At 38.9% G+C, this 18,509-nt stretch overlaps 1 protein-coding gene across 2 annotated transcripts in view; it reads right to left on the reverse strand.

Moving 5' to 3' along the window:
• si:dkey-247m21.3 (5-hydroxytryptamine receptor 4) overlaps positions 1-18,509 on the reverse strand; it is a 49,362-nt gene that overhangs the window by 21,115 nt on the left and 9,738 nt on the right. For both annotated transcript variants that reach the window (XM_068335570.1, XM_068335571.1), the window contains exons 2-6: positions 10,985-11,066; positions 10,721-10,897; positions 8,367-8,567; positions 6,546-6,699; positions 4,533-5,194 (exon numbers count right to left, since the gene is read on the reverse strand). In XM_068335570.1, the coding sequence (XP_068191671.1) occupies positions 4,533-5,194; positions 6,546-6,699; positions 8,367-8,567; positions 10,721-10,897; positions 10,985-11,007 (1,217 nt within the window). In that variant the 5' untranslated portion in view covers positions 11,008-11,066. The remainder of the gene's footprint in view (positions 1-4,532; positions 5,195-6,545; positions 6,700-8,366; positions 8,568-10,720; positions 10,898-10,984; positions 11,067-18,509) is intronic.

An 18,509-nucleotide genomic window follows, 5' to 3' on the forward strand; every position in this document is an offset into this window, starting at 1 on the left:
GCCCTGATGCTTTATTCATCAGGACCGAACTCACAAAGCCGGCGTCTCTCTCTCTCTCTGTGTGTGTGTGTGTGTGTGTGTGTGTGTATATGTACACTGTATAGACATAGATATAGGGAGGAAAATGCATTAAAACATACTTAAATCTTATCATAAATATAATAATTTCTGTAAATAATGTGGCACACTTGGACAGCTGTGTGATTGTTGAGGAAATAAACAAAAAGACTGCCGAAAAATAGCCTGTATTATTCCCAAAACCAGGACGACGGAGCTACGAGACAGGCTCAGTGGGAGCCGGGCAGCTATAGTGGCTCCAGATGGTGAATGTAAAAGTAACATAGGCAATACTCATTGCCTATGAGTAGGCAATGAGTAGGTGAAGCAACATCTAGTAGTGTGTTAGTGTATTTCTGTATTTTGTTCCTCCAGCTATGGTTTCATAAATGATGTTCATAAATGATGTTTATTGTAAATGCACAGCCGGTTTTGTTCTGCGATGTAGTTGTGTGACGTCTATAAAGGTGTGGCCGCGGGTTCTTCTGTGCGAGTGACAATAAAAGGAGTAGGGCTGACGCCTCTGCAGAAGTTCACAAGTGATGGTTTTTTTCCCATCTGAGAGAATTTATAAACGTCTCAGTCCTGAACGCTACATTGGTGGCTTACAGTATTATGGGATGTGCTTACTCAAGTTTGACTCAGTAGAACATCACAGAAGGCCTAGGTGTGAAATGCACAGCCCACCACTGCCACAAGGATGTGTTTTCTCTCCATTACTTTCTATTTTATAAATTGACAGTTGCAAATGCCTTAGGGCGGACAGTTTCCTTTTTACATTTTCAGATGACACTGCTCTGCTGCTCTGTTGTCACTTCTTCGGGGCACAAAATGAGATCATTGGAAAGCTCTTCCTGATTTCATTTACTGGTATGACGACAGTTACATTGATCTCAATTTTTCTAACACTAACTAACTGGTTATTGATTTTGAAAAAATAAAATGAACCCCATTACAAGCTTTATTCACAGTGAGGGCATAGGAATTATTGAATCACATCTGGATGCTTTGTTTGACTCCAAGCTTAAATTTGATATCAACACTGATTTAGTGTTCAAACGGACTGTTGTGGAGAATCAGCTCCTTTGGGGTCTGTTTACTCTTCGACCATTGAGAACCTCTTTAACTTTTCCTTCATCTGCTGGTTTAACAGTCTAGCAGGGAAGGACTTAAACAACGTGGTGCAAGTCGGCTTTAAAATTAATGATACTCATTTAACTGATTTGAATTTCCTTTCAAAAACCCCGATATGTGGCCCGTGAATTACGTCTAATGCCATCAGGTTGATGTTACATTCAGCCTCTCTGGAAGACCAATCACTATTCTAGGAGTGTTGTTCCTTCTACCATTAACATATTGAATGCAAAGCCAGCCTGAAGCTATAGTGATTATTAATACTATTGTAGACAAGGTGCTTTATTGCCCTATTCATTATTGTTTTACTGGAGTCTAGTTAATATTGGAAGTAGTGTTACATCAGCAGTTTTTAATTATCAAGGCATACACAATACATCTGATTAATATACTAACAAGACTGTGAAAACTGAATGATTTTTGTTTATATATTGTAATGCTAAAATACAGGGGGGAAAAGCTTCTTAGGTAACATCGGCATTTCACTGTGAACAACATTCTAGCCTCCTAATGTTATCACCTCAACCTGCACCAGCAGGGAGGCAGTAGGTGGTAGAAGAGTAGCAGGATCCTCTCCTCTCTCTCCTCATTTTTGTTCTCCATTCTCTCCATAGACTAAAGAACACCCTGGATAGCTTGTCTCCTTGTTTAACCTGTGTACAATAATAGCATTTTTTCTTTTTGTCTCTGTTGGCTCCAGTTCTTCAACGATTTCTTGGAGGCAGTATTGGTACAAGGTCTACCAGAGGCCTGGTGGATCCGTTGTTACTGAGGGTTGATGTTCTAAACAGCATCAAATACTTTACCTAACCAACAAAAGAGTTAACTGTAGAGTACATAATCAACTTGGGAATAATTTAAGTTGTTATTGATGTTGCTAAAACAGACACAATACAGCCAAAGTATGTAGCTCATAACCTAAAGCAAAGTCTCCAGGCAGATTATTCTTTTTAAATTCAGATTACAGTGTGCCCTTGTTGTTTGTGGTTAATGTGTTCCAGGAACCTATTAATTTTTTTATTTACAGTAATGTAAATGTTTATGACCCTCCCCATACTGATATTAAACCACCTTCTATCTGTATTACCTTTTCCCACACTTTGATAGACTTGTGAAAGCACCTTTGTGTCTCACGTAAGCCCGAGACTGACGGAACCGAGCGCACTTCCGCATTCTGTCAGCCAATAGAATGCACGTACAGTATCACATGACTGTCGACCAAAAAGCCGTGATGAGGTGAAGTTGCGAGGATCGATGCACAAATGTGCGAGGGCCCATCTTTAACAGAATTGCTTAGGACACAACAACAGCCGTGCAGCCCTGTGCTGTCCATTACCTAATCCTATAATCTCATGCAAAGTAGTAAGGCACAGTTTTATTTTAATATTTTAATGATAAGTACTATGCTTATCAATATATTAATTATATGAAGTGTTTCAAAAAGTAAATGTAAGACAACATTGCTGTGGATGAATTCATCCCCCCTTCATCTGGTTTTGTGGTCTCCGATCCAACGTGTTTCCCAGGAGTTCGTATCATGGAAACAAACAACTAATCATTTAGTCTCAGAAAATCTGCTGATTATTTAGTTTATATATTATTTATTCTGGTGTTCCAGTGAACTCTTTGGCCAACAGCCAGATCAGCAGACGGTTTGGTTTGTTATAATACCATCTAGCATTTCCTGACACTTAGGAGAAGACCAAAGCCACTGCTCACTTTTTAAATAATGTTTTTTTAATCATGTTACTTCTTTATTCCGTTTCCCTTCCTTTCCTTTCTTCCTTCGTTCCTTCCTTCCCTCCTGCCTGCCTGCCTTCCTTTTTTTCTTTCAACCTGTAGAATATAAAGACACCCACTAATGTCAGTAAGTTCATACTTTAGTTCAGTGGTTCCAGCTGCGAACACCTTCTTCAGGTTCCAAATCTTTTGTTTCAAATGCTCCAAACAGCACAAAATGAGGTACTAGTTGTACTTTCTGGGAAAAGGCCAGTCATTGCTGCTGCTGGTTTGTTACTCCTACTTGCTACATGCTGTTGTTATTGTCTGTGTTGGCTTACTCCTACATCCTCCCCCCAGCTTCTATTGTTCCACTTCTTTCTGATTATCCTTAAATGTAAAACAGAAACTCAAAAGCTGAAAGCACCAACTATCACAAGACACAACACGTGGACCACTATCTTCATTCAACCCATTCATTACACATGAGTTATAGATGATATATTAATAACTGATATCTCCTGGTAGGAAATAATAAAATTGCACGACACAGCTTCTGACCAGAGTTCAAACCACAGGTTCATTCCTAAGTTGTTAAACTGAAATATTTGGTTGTTATATATATTTTAACCTGGAAGGCTTTGCTTTTCACTGGTACAATGTTCCAACAGCAGAACACACAGCTGCTTTGATCACGAACATTTATTTTTAGAGAAGGCACAGCATGTTCACATCTATTATTGACACTTTACATTATAAAGTATGGGTTAAATGGAAAACAAGATCTCACCAAATAAGATGATGGTTGCATCATTGTGTTTTGTCTCTCTGCTGGTTCCATTTATTTCTGATTTACTAAGATATAATAATGTCTGAAACAATATCTTTCTTTATTCTAAATGGCTTTTAAAAGACAGTAATGTAATCTGACTGATCAGTAATTTACACAGAATGTCAACATGCGCTTGCACAATCTATGAATGCAGTATCCTCACTCTAAATTGAAATACTTGAACTGTTCAACAGAGCAACAGTTCAATGTTGCTCGCTCTTTGAAACTCCTGGACTTTTGAAACTGCAGCATAAAAAATAAGGTTGTTATTATCTGGTTTTTGTCATGAAATAGAAAAAAGGAACAAAAGACAGTCTAGCCTATCATTACTCTCTTAATTATAAAGTGTAAATAGAGAGTATAAGAGTTTCCAGTAGCACTCTGGCACCGAGTCAACACTGTTATGGTGATGCGGACCCATATGAACTACAAATGAGCCACATTTTACAGTGGCCAATTTGTTTTTTGATGACTTAGCAGGGTACACACACACAGACAGACACTCTTAAACCATTTACTCATGCTCGTATATTTACAGTAATTCATAGCTGCTTCAAATGTCAGACAAAACATAATTTACTCAGCGTGAAAACGAATGAGTGATGTAAGAGCGACTCATAAATATTGTATAGATGGGATGTAATACAGCGTAACACAGTTTGTACTTAGTAATTATGGCATTCCTTGACCAAAGTAAGAAAAAAAACAATATTTGCTTGAATATATTGACGGCAAGATTGAGAAAATACTCTAAGAAAGGGGTGTGGCTGATCCTTGACTGTGTGTTTACCTCAGTGCCATAGATGTCCCGTTGACTGACCCAGCTGAGCACGCTCTGTGGTTTTGGACGTAGGAGTAGCTCCCCTGCCTCACATATCTTTCATCTCCACAGCAGAGAATAACCAGAAATGCCCTTCGAAACGCCCGGTTCAGGAAGGCGTAAAGGAAGGGGTTCAGGCCAGAGTTAATGTACCCCAGCCACAGCCAGGCAGTCCAAAGCTGCCACGGTGCCGAGTAATTAATAAACGGGTCAACCACATTGGTGATGAAGAACGGTGCCCAGCATAGGCAAAAGCAACCCATTATAATAGCAAGTGTCTTTGCTGCCTTTGTCTCGATGCGCATGCGACTGTTTGTCATGGGAGCCTCTGAGGAGGAACTGGCTGTTGTCGTCCTGAGGCGGTAGTGCTCCAAGGGTTCAGATGAAGTGGACGACCTCGCGGTTAACACCGGCGCTGTTCCGGTCACTGGTGCAGAGCCAGCTCTCTGGAGTATCTCGATCTGCCGCACATGGGTCATGGCGGTGACGTAGATACGCTGGTAGGCCAGGACCATGAGGGCTAAGGGGACGTAGAAAGCCACCGCAGAGCAGATCAGAGCATATGGCCGGTTGACCATAAACACACAGTTTGTGTCATTGGAGCCTCCTGCCAAGGTTATCCTCTCCTCAATCTGAAAAAGAAAGACCAGAATTAGGTGAAAGGCTTACTGATAAAACTTCAATGCAAATTATCTTCATCAACATCAATCATAGCCTGAAGTTAAAACAATTAATTCAGCATTTTTCTAAATATACTTCCTGTCTTCGAGCTAAAAACAGGAGGCAATTTGCCCAGTTTAGCATGAAATAAAGTAAAACTGTAAATGTTAAATAAGTTTAAGAACCAGTTTTAGATTTGTAATTGTTTTATATTATAGAGGTTGTCCTTATCTGATCAGCTGACAAAATCATCAACGAGAACATGAGAAAAAAGTCATGCAAGTGCATCTAGTTGAGACGTGAAAACTACCCTCTGAGCTCCAAATAGCCTGCATGTCATAAAGTTTATGTAAGGGGGCAGTAAAATCTTATCTTCCCAGAATTTGACAGATAAGATTCAGCACTCCTGGTTTCAGGTGAGAGCAACATGCTCTAACAAAGTAAAGTGCATTTGTTTTTCTTTGTCATAAATTTTTCATTACATTTTTGTTCTGTGCTAAGAAGGAATTATTTGAAACTAGAATTTTTTTCTCTTGACTGCATTCACAAACTAATGCGCTGTGTTGTAACAGAAGTTGAACAAAACAGCACAATATTGTCTGAAATCTTAAATCAAGTGTAAATATTGTGCTGTTTTGCTCAACTTCTGTTACAAAACAGCGAATTAGTTAGTGAATGCAGTCAAGAGAAAAAAATTCCAGTTTCAAATAATTCCTTTTTAAGCACAGAACAAAAGTGTAATGAAAAATTTATGAATATTTTAGAAACTAAAAACTGTGCAGACACAAGTCATTTATAGATCTGTGAAATATGACTTCAAGATATTCGGGAGACTGTTGTTGCTTGACTGAACGAAAGAAAAAAAGAGCTGTGCATTTCATTAACTGGGGCTGAATGAATTCATCTAACCCTGCCTGCCTCTGGGAGTCCTGCAGCTCATTTCAAGGCAGCTCTGAAATAACCTCACGCCAAAACATATCCAAACCAGCGCAGAATGCTCATTGAGCGCCGTCTTTGCTCACAGCAAGAGAGCCTCTGCAGGGACTGGGATTGTTTTGTGGTCATTGTTTAAGGGATTGGAAACATTATTAGAAATGGAGAATATTAGGTTGGAAAGGTTTATGTGGCATTTGCCTTTGCTAAAAAAATATCTCTTTAGGCAGCTGAAGCAGATGTATGAACTTTCTAATGTAGTATTGTGTCAAAAATACACAGTATAATACTGCATGTTTCAAAAATATGGAAGACCAGCAAGTCTTCTGGAGCTCATAACTATTACACCTTCCCCATTCCCTGATTTTCAAAGAGAGAGCGAAGCCTCACAATGTCCTCGATGCCGATGGTGTTCCAGCTTTGCATGATGGGTAGGAAGGAGATAAATATGGGGATGAGCCAGCAACCACTGAGCATCATTGCCACTCTGACGGGGGTCATCTTGTGTCTGTAGACCAGCGGTTGACAGCAGATAGCATAATACCTGGGAAAATATCCAAGGTGTAAAACAAAACTGAACAAGAACCAACACCTCGCGACTTACCCTGACCGATTTCCAGGGTAGGTCAGGGTACCCCGAAAGTAGTACCTGACAAGTACATAGCTTTGACCTTCAGGGTAGGTCAAAGTTATGGACTATCTTTGACCATAGATCAAAGCTAGATCGTAGGTAGATCAAAGCACTAGCTTGATCTACCTATGATCATAAAAAAGAAATTTCAAGCAGAAGCCCAATGAATGACAGTTCTAAAAACTCATAAAATACATAATACAGGAGTTAATAAATAACAAATGCATCAATAAAAACAGAGATAATCTCATTTTATTTATGGAAAAAAACATTTTACATGAAAGATCATCCGGTGCCCATGCTCCATGCTTTTTTTACTCCTATTTAAAAGGTTTACTGAAACTGGACTAAATGAATTTTTAAATCGATTTATTCTGCTGCAACGGACTCTGAACCTCCTGTCAGAGGGCAGTGGTTGGTACTGAGTGGGTCAGATACTCTACTACTGGCTTGCTTTTGGTTAGTCTGTTCATTTGTACAATGTAGGAATGCATTACCGCTTGAATTTTCAATGCATCCTGCAACAGTCAAATCACTTGGGATTTAATCTGTACAGAGACTTTACCAAATCAAGCAGCGAAGCCACATTTGATAAGACTCTCTAAAACTGGATCGATATAAATGACTGTTCAATAAAAGCAGTAAGATAATATCTCCTGTCATCACATTTCACAACCATTGTCTCTGAAAAGTAGTCAGACAAGTCATTACTCTTTCACTGCCTCAAGCAATACATATGATAAGGATAATCAACGGATGGGAAAACTGACACAATCCCAGCAGATTAAAGTGCTCAAGAACCAGTAATATTAATTCACTGTTAGCTGAAATGGTACCATATAAATAACAAAAGGATGAACATTAAAATCACTCATCTCATAAATTGATAGATTCACTTGCTTTGTTTTAAATGTTGAGCAAAAATAAAAGGCATACAGGTAGGTGGAGTTCTCTATGTGCTTACATATCCAGCATGACATATGCATAACATCGACAGTAGAATATATAAGCAAACTAGTGAGTAGCTGACTCCACATTACACAGGTTGATCTGGTTTTCTCAAAGCATTTCATAACTTCTGGAGTCAACATCAATTGTTTTTCTGTTTTGTTTTGGGGGGTTTTTGAGAATAAGGACTTTTTCATTTTGTCTGAAGTCCTTTTGTGAATATTTTATTAATCAACAGGGTATCTTTTTTTCTTTTTAGCCTTGCACTCTTTTTTGAAAATATGGGGTTTGAGTTCAGCTTTTATCTGGTTCTGGGTGCATAAATACTGACTTGTTGTCTATAACAAAAAATATAGTCTGAAATAAAGAAGAGTTCCAAGTTGAAGAAGGAAAATCAGTAACTCATTGTTATTATTGTTTATTTATTAAAGCTTATTATTTAATCTTTTATTGATATTATTTTTGGGTAACTCTCTTTACACAGGATTGTTTTTCTATGATCAAATCCATGGTTTATTTTTCTTTTCTGAATTTGTGTGATAAATTGATTGGATCCCAAATGCGCATCAAAGTGTGCCATTCAATTAATTTAGTGAAAAAACTAAAGAGTTGGGTTCAAATCCCATGCAAACCTGTCCAGTGCAATGCAGCAGAGGTGCAGGATCGATGCCGTAGTGAGCTGCACATCAAGAGACGTTCGGATCAGGCAGAATATTTCTCCATACCACCAATGGCCGGTGGTCAGCTCGATTGCAGCGAAGGGCATCACCACCAAAGCAACCAGCAAGTCAGCAAATGCCAGTGAAACAATGAAGTAGTTGGTCTTCTTCTTTCTAAGAGAAGAGAGGAGATATCAAGACTAGATTATCCACAGAAGTATCATACAATCTGAATGAAGCCTTTAAAGCTTTTAAAACATTTTAAAAGCCTTTAAAACCTTCTCATAGAGGCTTTTTCAGGTCACACCTGGCTGAGTTGACTTTACTTCATAAAGAGATCAACCGTCACTAAAATCACTAACGATCCTCACAGACATCATCATTCACTGTTCATGATTCAGTGGGTCTCAAATGACTACAAGCATGGTGCTCGTGTAGATTCTCATCCAGGTCATGGTAATCCTTTGGGGCTAAATAAATCTAAAGCAAGAGCATCACATGACCTTAATCTGATATGGTTTTAGAGAAATTACAGATGCAAAACTGGCATGTGTCCAATTTTAGCATAATATATAATGTAATATACTGTAAATGAAGCTGTGTGTAGAATTTTAGAGTTTCTTTTCTGAATGACTTTCTGTTTTGTGAGTGCTTTGACATTTGATGGATTTAAGGAACACAATGACACAGTGCTATACCACAGCTTAGACTTTCCTACTCCTCACTATTTTCCCTGTTTTCCTCTGTATCCACGCTCCCTTAACTGTCTGTGAATCTGTTGTCCATTCTCTCTACACCTCCACCTGGCTATCTACTTCCTTCACAATATCTGTCTGTATTTGGGTCCAAACAAAATAAGTAACTGAATGCTGTTTTAAGTACTGTTACATCCATTATAACACTTTTTCTCCTTTTTTTCTCAATATCAATAGCAAGAAATAATTGTCCTGGCTTTAATGCTTTTAAACTTAGTACACAATCATTAGACAAATATATGACCTTATCTGTAGCCTTGTGTGAAAAGATTTGTTTTGGTCTTGTATCCATTTTGTCTCATGTCTTGTTTTATTTTCATATTTTGGAAAATTTGTTCTTTCCTTTGTGTGTTTCCCACTAGTGTGAGTGTCTGTTCCTCCTCACTTTGTGTAGATAGTCTGTATCCCCCTTCTTCCTGTGTCAGACGTTTTGGTGCTACTTTGTTTAGAATCTGCCACAGTCACGTTTTAATTTTGCTATTTTGTTCCTCTAGTCTTCAAAGTTTTGTCATTTTTTTTTGTTTTTTTTAACTTTCATCAGAAAGAGAGCGATTTTTCCTTGCACGTTGAAAATAAATATTTTTCATGGTTTGTCCTGAGAATCGTGCATTGGGTTCGGTACTGGTTTGGTTTTGATTGGCCAGCACGAACCCAGCCAACTCAGCGCACCTGACACTGCCATTAACACGTCAACACTCTGTGGAGAGCTTTTGATCCATTCTCCACAGATCAAGAAGGGGCATGTGATCTCAGCAACATCAAGCAAGGTATGGACTCAGTTTGTGACTGTGCTATCAGTTTTCACACCTTGGCCATAAAGAGTGAATGGAATGCAACGACCCTGTATGATGTTTTCCTCAAAGGACTATCGGACCAGATCCAAGATTTGTTGGTGCTCCTTGACCTGCCCGCAAACTTGGACTCTTGGATAGCTCTTGCAATTGGAACTGGCAGTTGTTTACAAGAGCACAAATGGAATCAAGCCCGTTATCAGAGCCACGGTGCGCCTTTTACTCATCCACCTGGCACAACTCCGCTGGAACTAACCAACCCAGAGCAGCGTCGTCAGTGTCTGCAAGAGGGAAGATGTTTCTATTGTTGTTGTTCTCTCAGCTTGTCCAGGAAAGGTATACTCACCAGTACCGTACAGTTTACTGGTGAGTTATGTCAAAGAAGTTACTCTGACTTGTTTTCGCATTGTTTCCATGATGTTTAGTGACTTCCTGTTTCATTTTGAAACCCTGCCTTACTCTCGTGTCAGAGTAACTTGCTTCCTGTCTGTTTCCACCTGTCCCCCCCTCATAGGGGGAGACAGGTATTTTTCAGGTACTTTTGCCTTTCCCCTGAAAGCATTATTTTTCATTGCAATTTGTTAATCAAGATTGTTTAATTATATAAAACTTTGTCTTGAGAGTGGTGCTTTTGGGTTCAGTCCTAGTTCTTAGTGACAGAAATTATTCTTTTGTTCATTCAGTTTATGTGTAGAATTTGAAAAGATGCTACTGGTGCAGATTTTTATTGTGCTGGGGCTTGATGGGAAGATTGGACGATTGCTTCCTGCAACCAACTCACCGAAGATGTCTGTCCTTGCAGAGTGCCACCATGACCAGCAGATTTCCAAATGCTGTCATGATGATGATGATGGAGAGAAAGATGGTGAGAACAATCGTCTCCAGGGAGGCTAGAAATTCCTGCTGATGTTGTTCTTCCTGTTGTTGCTGTCCTGTATTTATTATGTCATCCACCAAACTGCAAAATAGTCATTAGTTTCCAATTATAATGAAATCGTGAAATTAGTTTAGAATCTCTTAATTAAAAGAAAAGAGTTAGACTTACTGTCGAGGTGATGCTGTGGCCATCACTGGTCATCCGCATGGAGGTTAGCAGAGGATAATCCTTATCACCCCATGCTCTATTCCTGTACACACACACACACGCACACACGCACGCACGCACGCACGCACGCACGCACGCACACACACACACACACACACACACACACACACACACACACACAAAGACATATAAACACATATCATAATTGTGCTGACTTCTGCTGTAATCTGGCATTTTTCTAAAAATTGGACCAAGCGTGCCAATAGGCTCGCTTTCTTTATATTTGTCCATCTTGTGGCAACATTGCAGCCCCAAAAATGTGATGTTTGTACCTCAAACAAGTACCTGGATCACAGCTTGACAGTGTGTGATATTTATAAGACAAACAGGCAGCTTCAGGCAGCAGCTGTGTCTGCCAGATTCCATCAACATGTTAGTTTATCTTTGTAATGCTATAATAACATCATGCTTTACTGTGCGTAACAAGGGGAATTTTCCTTTCCCTTTTTTTCCTGTCATAGGAGGTCAAGGGTTATATATCAGCTCCTGAAAAGCACCATCAGGGCATGTAAATGTCCGGTTCTCCCTGTTGAAGGACAGTCTGTTTGACCAGGCAGCGCTCACTTGACACTGTCCACCTGGAGCCTGTCTCTTTGTTTTTGGCTGTCAGATCACGAACCTCTGATTCATAAGCTGGAGCCACAAAGTACTCCTAAACTTGACTCTTAACCATTCCTCCCAGCACAAAATTCTTCAAAATCCCGTCAGACAACCAATCCTGTCCTGCTGTTTGTCTTCAGTTCTCATCTTGGTAGCATTTTTAAAAAAATTATTATTCTATTAAGAGGAAAAACCAGCTTGAAGTAGATGAAAATGACTTCTGCTAAACTTCATTAAATTAAGTAAATATTAATTGAACCGTAAAATTGGTATATAATAAGACACCATCAACATATATATTGTTTCCCATATACTTTTATTTCACAACTATCTGATATAATGCAGTTATGGAAAGTATGTTCATTAGCAACTAGAACAACTACAGCTGATTGCTGGGGACATCATTAGCTTTGAAAGTATTTGCGCCACACAAACGCAATTATTTTCATAAAATTTACATGAATAATATTTGACATTAAAAGATTGTAAGTCCTCTAAGAACCATGAAACTAATTTCGTGGCTTTGCAATAGTTCAAATTTTATTTCCTAGTTAAGTATTAAGTATATATACTGAAAATTGTGTGTGTGTGTGTGTGCGTGTGTGTGTGTGTGTTTCAACTGTGCACACACACACAAATACACACACACACACACACACACACACACACGCGCACGGGTGCATGCGTGTATGTACTGTACTCTATATACATATGAGATGATTGTGTCAATATCAGCCTTTGCATATGAAAATACAAGAACAGCTGAACTTAACTGAAGTCAGGGACAGTAAGGACATATTCGTATTGTTGTGCTCAGAGCTTTTCGTCTTATCTTATCAGTTTATGCAGCTATTACATTTCTCTTCTCTTTCTTTAGTGAGTGCATTTTTATGATGGCTGTCTGTTCTTATGGCACCTGGGGGTCAATATCATCGCATGACAGACGATGACAGCCGGTGATCCTGTCAACAACACCCACTTCCTGCAGGCAGATCACCATTTACAGTTTGCTCTGTCTGCCTATCATGTAGTCTAGCAATGCCCAATCCTCTGACTTTTTTTGTCATTATTACTATTTTTTTCTGCTTATCAAAATGTACCTTAGGGATCAAAAAATATTTGTAATTTGATTTGAAATAACACTTTTACAATACTGGGGTTGCAAGACTCTGTTTGAGTCACGTGTTGGCCTCCAGAGAGAGAAATGATGAAAAATAATGATCCATTTAATGTTTGACTTGCTCAGACTTGCATTGGGCTTGGTGCCCTTCTTAATGCTCTGGAGACCAAGGTGAAATTGATCAAAATAAAGTTGACAAGGCGAGGTCAGAGTGTCTTCTATAAATAGCTCCACTTCCTTGAGAAGAATCACAAAAGCTAAGATACTCCAGAAAGATTACATCAGGGCCGACACGTACCTATAGGTTTATTATCTGCACTCAGAGAGGCCGATAAGACTCTGCGATCTTTTCTGAACGCATGAGGACCGTTGACAATTTATAATCTGACTGCATCCACTACTTCTACCCAAGGCTGCCAAAATCCACACCCCTGAATTCCTTTAGCCACTGGAAACACAATGAATGAATGAATGAATGAATGAATGAATGAATGAATGAATGAATGAACAAGGCAGTCACAGACTGCAACATCCCGTGAAACCCCTGAATTCAATATTTTACCCTGACCTACTTTCATAGATCAAAACACTGGCTTTCTCCCTTGTCTTTCTATCTTATCCGGTTCCTGAGTGTACAAAAGTTGATATTTGACCTTGACCAAGTTTTCTCAAGGTCAAGGTCATCATCTCGTTTTCATCCCCTTTGCAGCCCGAGTAATGTGCTTTTTGTTTCATCTTTCTATCTGCAACGGTTGTGAAGATATTTGGTGGACAATCAAATGGACGAACAGAGAAACAGACGAACGGGATGGAATTAATGAATGAATGGATGAATGGTGCTATTTGAAAAGAATCCAAATAAAAATAAATTGAATGGTAACTTTATACACTATAAAAAATCAGGATCAAGCTAATCAGTGGATATATTTACAGCCATAAAGCCCCCACCATCCTGATCCAGTTGCCTGAGCCCAACATGTTAACTCCACAGAGGAAACTCTTGACTAGCGTGAGCTTCTAGCCCTCCGTCTCTCTCAGAAACACAACACCATCCACTATCACACGTTGCACACTCAGTTACTCACACACAGGAATCTAAGGAATGAGAAACTATTTGCTCAATCTGCATTTCACCGACAGGAAAAAGTAGAGAGAAAGAAGAGGAGGCGTGTTTCTGATGGGTCGCCGTGGTTTCCGATTGATGTGCATCCAGGGAGGCGGGTTTTCACAGCTCATCGTGTTCTTTTCACATCTGACTGACACAGGGCAGAACTGAACAGGGTGAACTCTGCAGAGCAGTGGGCAGGAATAAAAGCTTTTTGTGTATTTTTATGTCTTGCGTTAATCATAATTGGGGGTTTTTTGTCATTATTATTATTATTATTCAAAAAAAGTATTTGTATATTAAAAATTTTTATAATCAACCTCAATAAGTATTGATGGCAATATTGACCTGTCAGTGGCAGTAGCTGTAAAACTCAATAATAGACACAATTATTAAAATTCATCATAACTCAAATTATGACAACACATCTTCTCAATTTTCAGGCATTTTGAAGGTGGTAGCAGGGTTTGGTTAGCTCGAGAGAGAATCGGGGGGGGGGGGGGGGCATCAGTGAGAGAGAGCCCTAATTATAATAGGTGTTTTGCACAGTACTGATTGCTCCCTCTCCCTGATGTTGCACTAGTGGACCTGAGACATACACTGCCTGAGAATAGGAATTTTTACTGACAGTAGTCTGGCAAGATGTCTGCCAAGTATGCAAAGCTGAAAAGCTGGGATTTATTGTGTTTTGTCTAAAATGAAAGCCTGCTCTGGAAAACGTCACCTAGTCCGAGGACCTAGCAAAGTCCACCGCTACGCCTCTTTGTTTTTCATTAAATATGTCCTGTGGCTTACCATAAAATGCAGCCAGAACATTTTGTAAAATATTTCAAAGGTGGATAATACAAGAAAAATAGTAGGACAGTCTCATCCGCTGATCATTTTCTGACTGATTCAAAGACATCGGAAAACACATTTCTCTCTTTTCTCATTTGTCATGGTCACAAGGTAAGATATTACCAGACATACAGTATATGGTATTTACTGTATTTGCAGTTAGAACATACTGAGCAATGTTCAATAATAGATGTATAAATGTAGACTGTGCCTGACTGTTAAAGAACAAACAGGCTCGGAGACAATGTAGGAGGACTGACTGACTCATCTGATGTGAGCTGCAATTAGATGATGGCACACCATCTGGGAAGCTTCCTGATCGACTGTAAAATCTGTCAACCTGATGCATGTCTGAACACCCGCTTCCTCTTGATTCAAGACAAAGTTCATGACAGGCTTGAAAAGATCCCAGTTTCTCCTCAATGTGATAGAAATATAAATATAGAATGAAGACTATATCCTTGACTTCAGTAGCTGCCAAATCATTCAATCTTTGTGACCAACTGGGAACAGGTGCTGTTGAAAGCGTGTAATTGAAAATGCACTCTACAGATGATGGACGGACTTAATTTGGAAATCATTCATCGCATCATCACTGAACCTTCTCCTCAAAGCACAAACTGTACTTTTACCCAAGTGCATCTGCTCTCTCGACATCATTCCTACCAATTTCTGGTGGACTTATTCATCCTTTCACTCTTGTCATTCCTTATTACTGATAATTTTAAAAGAGTAGTACAAAATCTCCTTAAAAAGAAATGCTTAAGAACCAGATTCTCTTGACCGTTTTCATCCAGTCTGCAAACTGCCATTAACATTAACTTCTACAGTCTTTAAAAACTGAATCAAAGCCAATCATTTTTTTAATCAGTGGCAATGATCCCTTTGAGAAACTCATCCGGGCTTTAGGGGAGGTTATAGCACAGAAATAACACACTTTTGAGTTTTGAAATGTTCTTTTAGTAACTTCTTCCTCTCCTTTTGGCTTTTCCCTTCAGGGGTCGCCACAGCGAATCAGTTGCCTCCATCTGACCCTGTCCTTTGCATCCTCTTCTCTCACACCAACTACTTTTCATGTCCTCTTTCACTAATCCATAAACCTCCTCTTTGGTCTTCCCCTTAGCCTCCTGCCTGGTAGTTCAAAAATCAGCATCCAATATAGTAACTGATAGTGGTCAATATTTACTTCTATTGGATCTGTCTGCTGCTTTTTACACAGCTGGTTATACTATTTTCTTTGAATTGAGAAGGCATTCTACAATTGTTGTGTAATTGGTTGCACTCTTATCTTTCGTCAAGATTTTTTACTCATAGTAAAATGTTTTTCTCTTGGGCGCCACCGATCTCCATATCTATTTCATAATTTTCAAAACTTCAGAAAATGTTTATGTGCCTGAAACACAGAATTATGTTTCTACTTTGATACTTACGGCACCAAGATGTTAAAAGATTTCAAATTGTGCATTGCAGGTATCCATGGATGGATGAATTTTCTGCAGGTAAAAATCAAACTATGATCACAGGTCCAGACTCGTCTCAAATTTATTATTACTACTCATTGTTATTTTCTTATTATGTTATTTTACAACTTATTTTATTGGTTGTTCTTTGTGCTCATTCTATCTATATTTGCAATTTATCTGTGAAACTCTAAACAGACATAAAACAACAGGTTTCACACAGACTTGAGGAGCAGGAGGGTTTGAGATGTATGAATTATGTCCATCAGTGAAGGGAGTGATTAACTGATGTCATTGACAGACAGTGCAGATGGATGGGAGGCCTGAGTGAGAAGCTCTTGGAATCATAACATACGGCAGCATCAGATTTGATATAATACATCTGTATAAGCAATGTCTGGCAATTGTGTGCTGTCACTGACCCACTTACAGGGAGGGAGACTGAAGCGGGATGACGGCTGAATGATCACCCTAAATTTAACCAGGCTACAGTCTTCATACTAGCAGTACTTTTACACACATCTACAACACACAGATTTATTAACAGGATGGAAATATACAGGAATGTGTCAGTGATGTAACTTCTTAATAGTCTTCAGGGTTTCTATTTTCCTACATGATTGCAACAAACCACTTCTTTCTTTGCTACCACTTGTACCCTTCTACTCCATGGTGGTATTTTTACATCAAGGCTTGGTTATTTTCTCCTCTGCTGTAGAAAAAAAAAACGTAATTGATTTTCAATTGAAGCTTCCAGTGAAGTTGACATGTACCTAGTAGAACACAGTAAACACAACAAACCTACGATATGAAATTCTCTTTCACTCTAGACTCCTCTTCTTGTCAGGTGGGAAGTAAATAATTCTCACATAATCTCACACTTCAGATTGTGAGAGGGTTGAACTGTGTGTGTGTGTGTGTGTGTGTGTGTGTGTGTGTGTGTGTGTGTGTGTGTGTGTGTGTGTGTGTGTGTGTGTGTGTGTGTGTGTGTGTGTGTGTGTGTGTCGTGTGTGTGTGTGTGTTGATGTGTACAAATTTGTGTCTCTGTCTGGTTTCCATGGAGATAGCATGGTATCGTGCTTTGCAGACTATCCTCCCTGTAATTTTAAATGTTTGAGTAAGGAAGGCTAGTTCTTAAACAAACTGCTGCCAAGGCAGATGCTCGTACCGGAAGCTTCTGGAGACTGTGTGTTGTGTCTGTGATGCAGAGACTTGAAAGATAGACTGGAAGGTATTTGAGAATTTTTATTGTCAACAACTCCTGTGAAAACATATGTGAATCAATTCTCCTTGTACCCAACGATACTGAGAATAGAGAATATTTCTCTATGTCACAGAACTCATTAATAAAAACACACCAGTGACACTTGTCTTCGTTACCCTGAACATATAGAGAGTACTGTATTCCACTTTCAACTTTAAATTTTCCACCGGCTGCAGAAGGAGCAGAAAGAGTCTATTAATTTTATTTGCACAGTTAAAACACAATATTAAATTAAAGACTGTTCTTCTTGACACAAAGTCATTCTCTGTGTCCCCAGCCATAATCTGACTTGCACTACAGTATTTTCTGCACTATAAGGCGCACTGTATTATAAGGTGCACCTTTAATGAATTGATTATTTTATAATTTATGCCATATATAAGGCGCACCGAATTATAAGGCACATATAATAAAAAATTTAATATAGATTTTAAAAAAACTAGTGGCTGTAGTTGCGCTACCTGTCCACTAGCTAGAGCATTCATGACTGTGAGAACCTTTAGTCAGCTGTGAACGGTCCCTATGCAATTTCCTCCGGGATTAATAAAGTATCTATCTATCTATCTATCTATCTATCTATCTATCTATCTATCTATCTATCTATCTATCTATCTATCTATCTATCTATCTATCTATCTATCTATCTATCTATCTATCTATCTATCTATCTATCTATCTATCTATCTATCTATCTATCTATCTATCTATCTATCTATCTATCTATCAATCATTATTTCAATGAAGCCATTCTGAGCCTCATCAAGGACACCTGATCGCTTGATCACTTTGCTATCTCAGGCCCCGTTCACACGATGACGGATTTTTTTGAAAACGCAACTTTTTCAAAACGCATCGAAAATGATTCGCGTCCACACAACAGCGTTTTTTTAAAAAAAATCTCCGTCCACACGTAAACGCATGAGTGCGTTTTTCGAAGACGGCTATAAGCATGCCAAACCATGTGGTGGCAGTATTGAGTCAAATTTTATTCAATAGGAATCCTCCGTGTTTTGTTGTCACAAAACGCCTGCAAGAATGTTGCCGTCAACAAGGTTCATACATCCATCATGTTTGTACAC

Source organism: Antennarius striatus, chromosome 15 (assembly GCF_040054535.1).
Source record: "Antennarius striatus isolate MH-2024 chromosome 15, ASM4005453v1, whole genome shotgun sequence".
Classification (NCBI taxonomy): Eukaryota; Metazoa; Chordata; class Actinopteri; order Lophiiformes; family Antennariidae; genus Antennarius; species Antennarius striatus.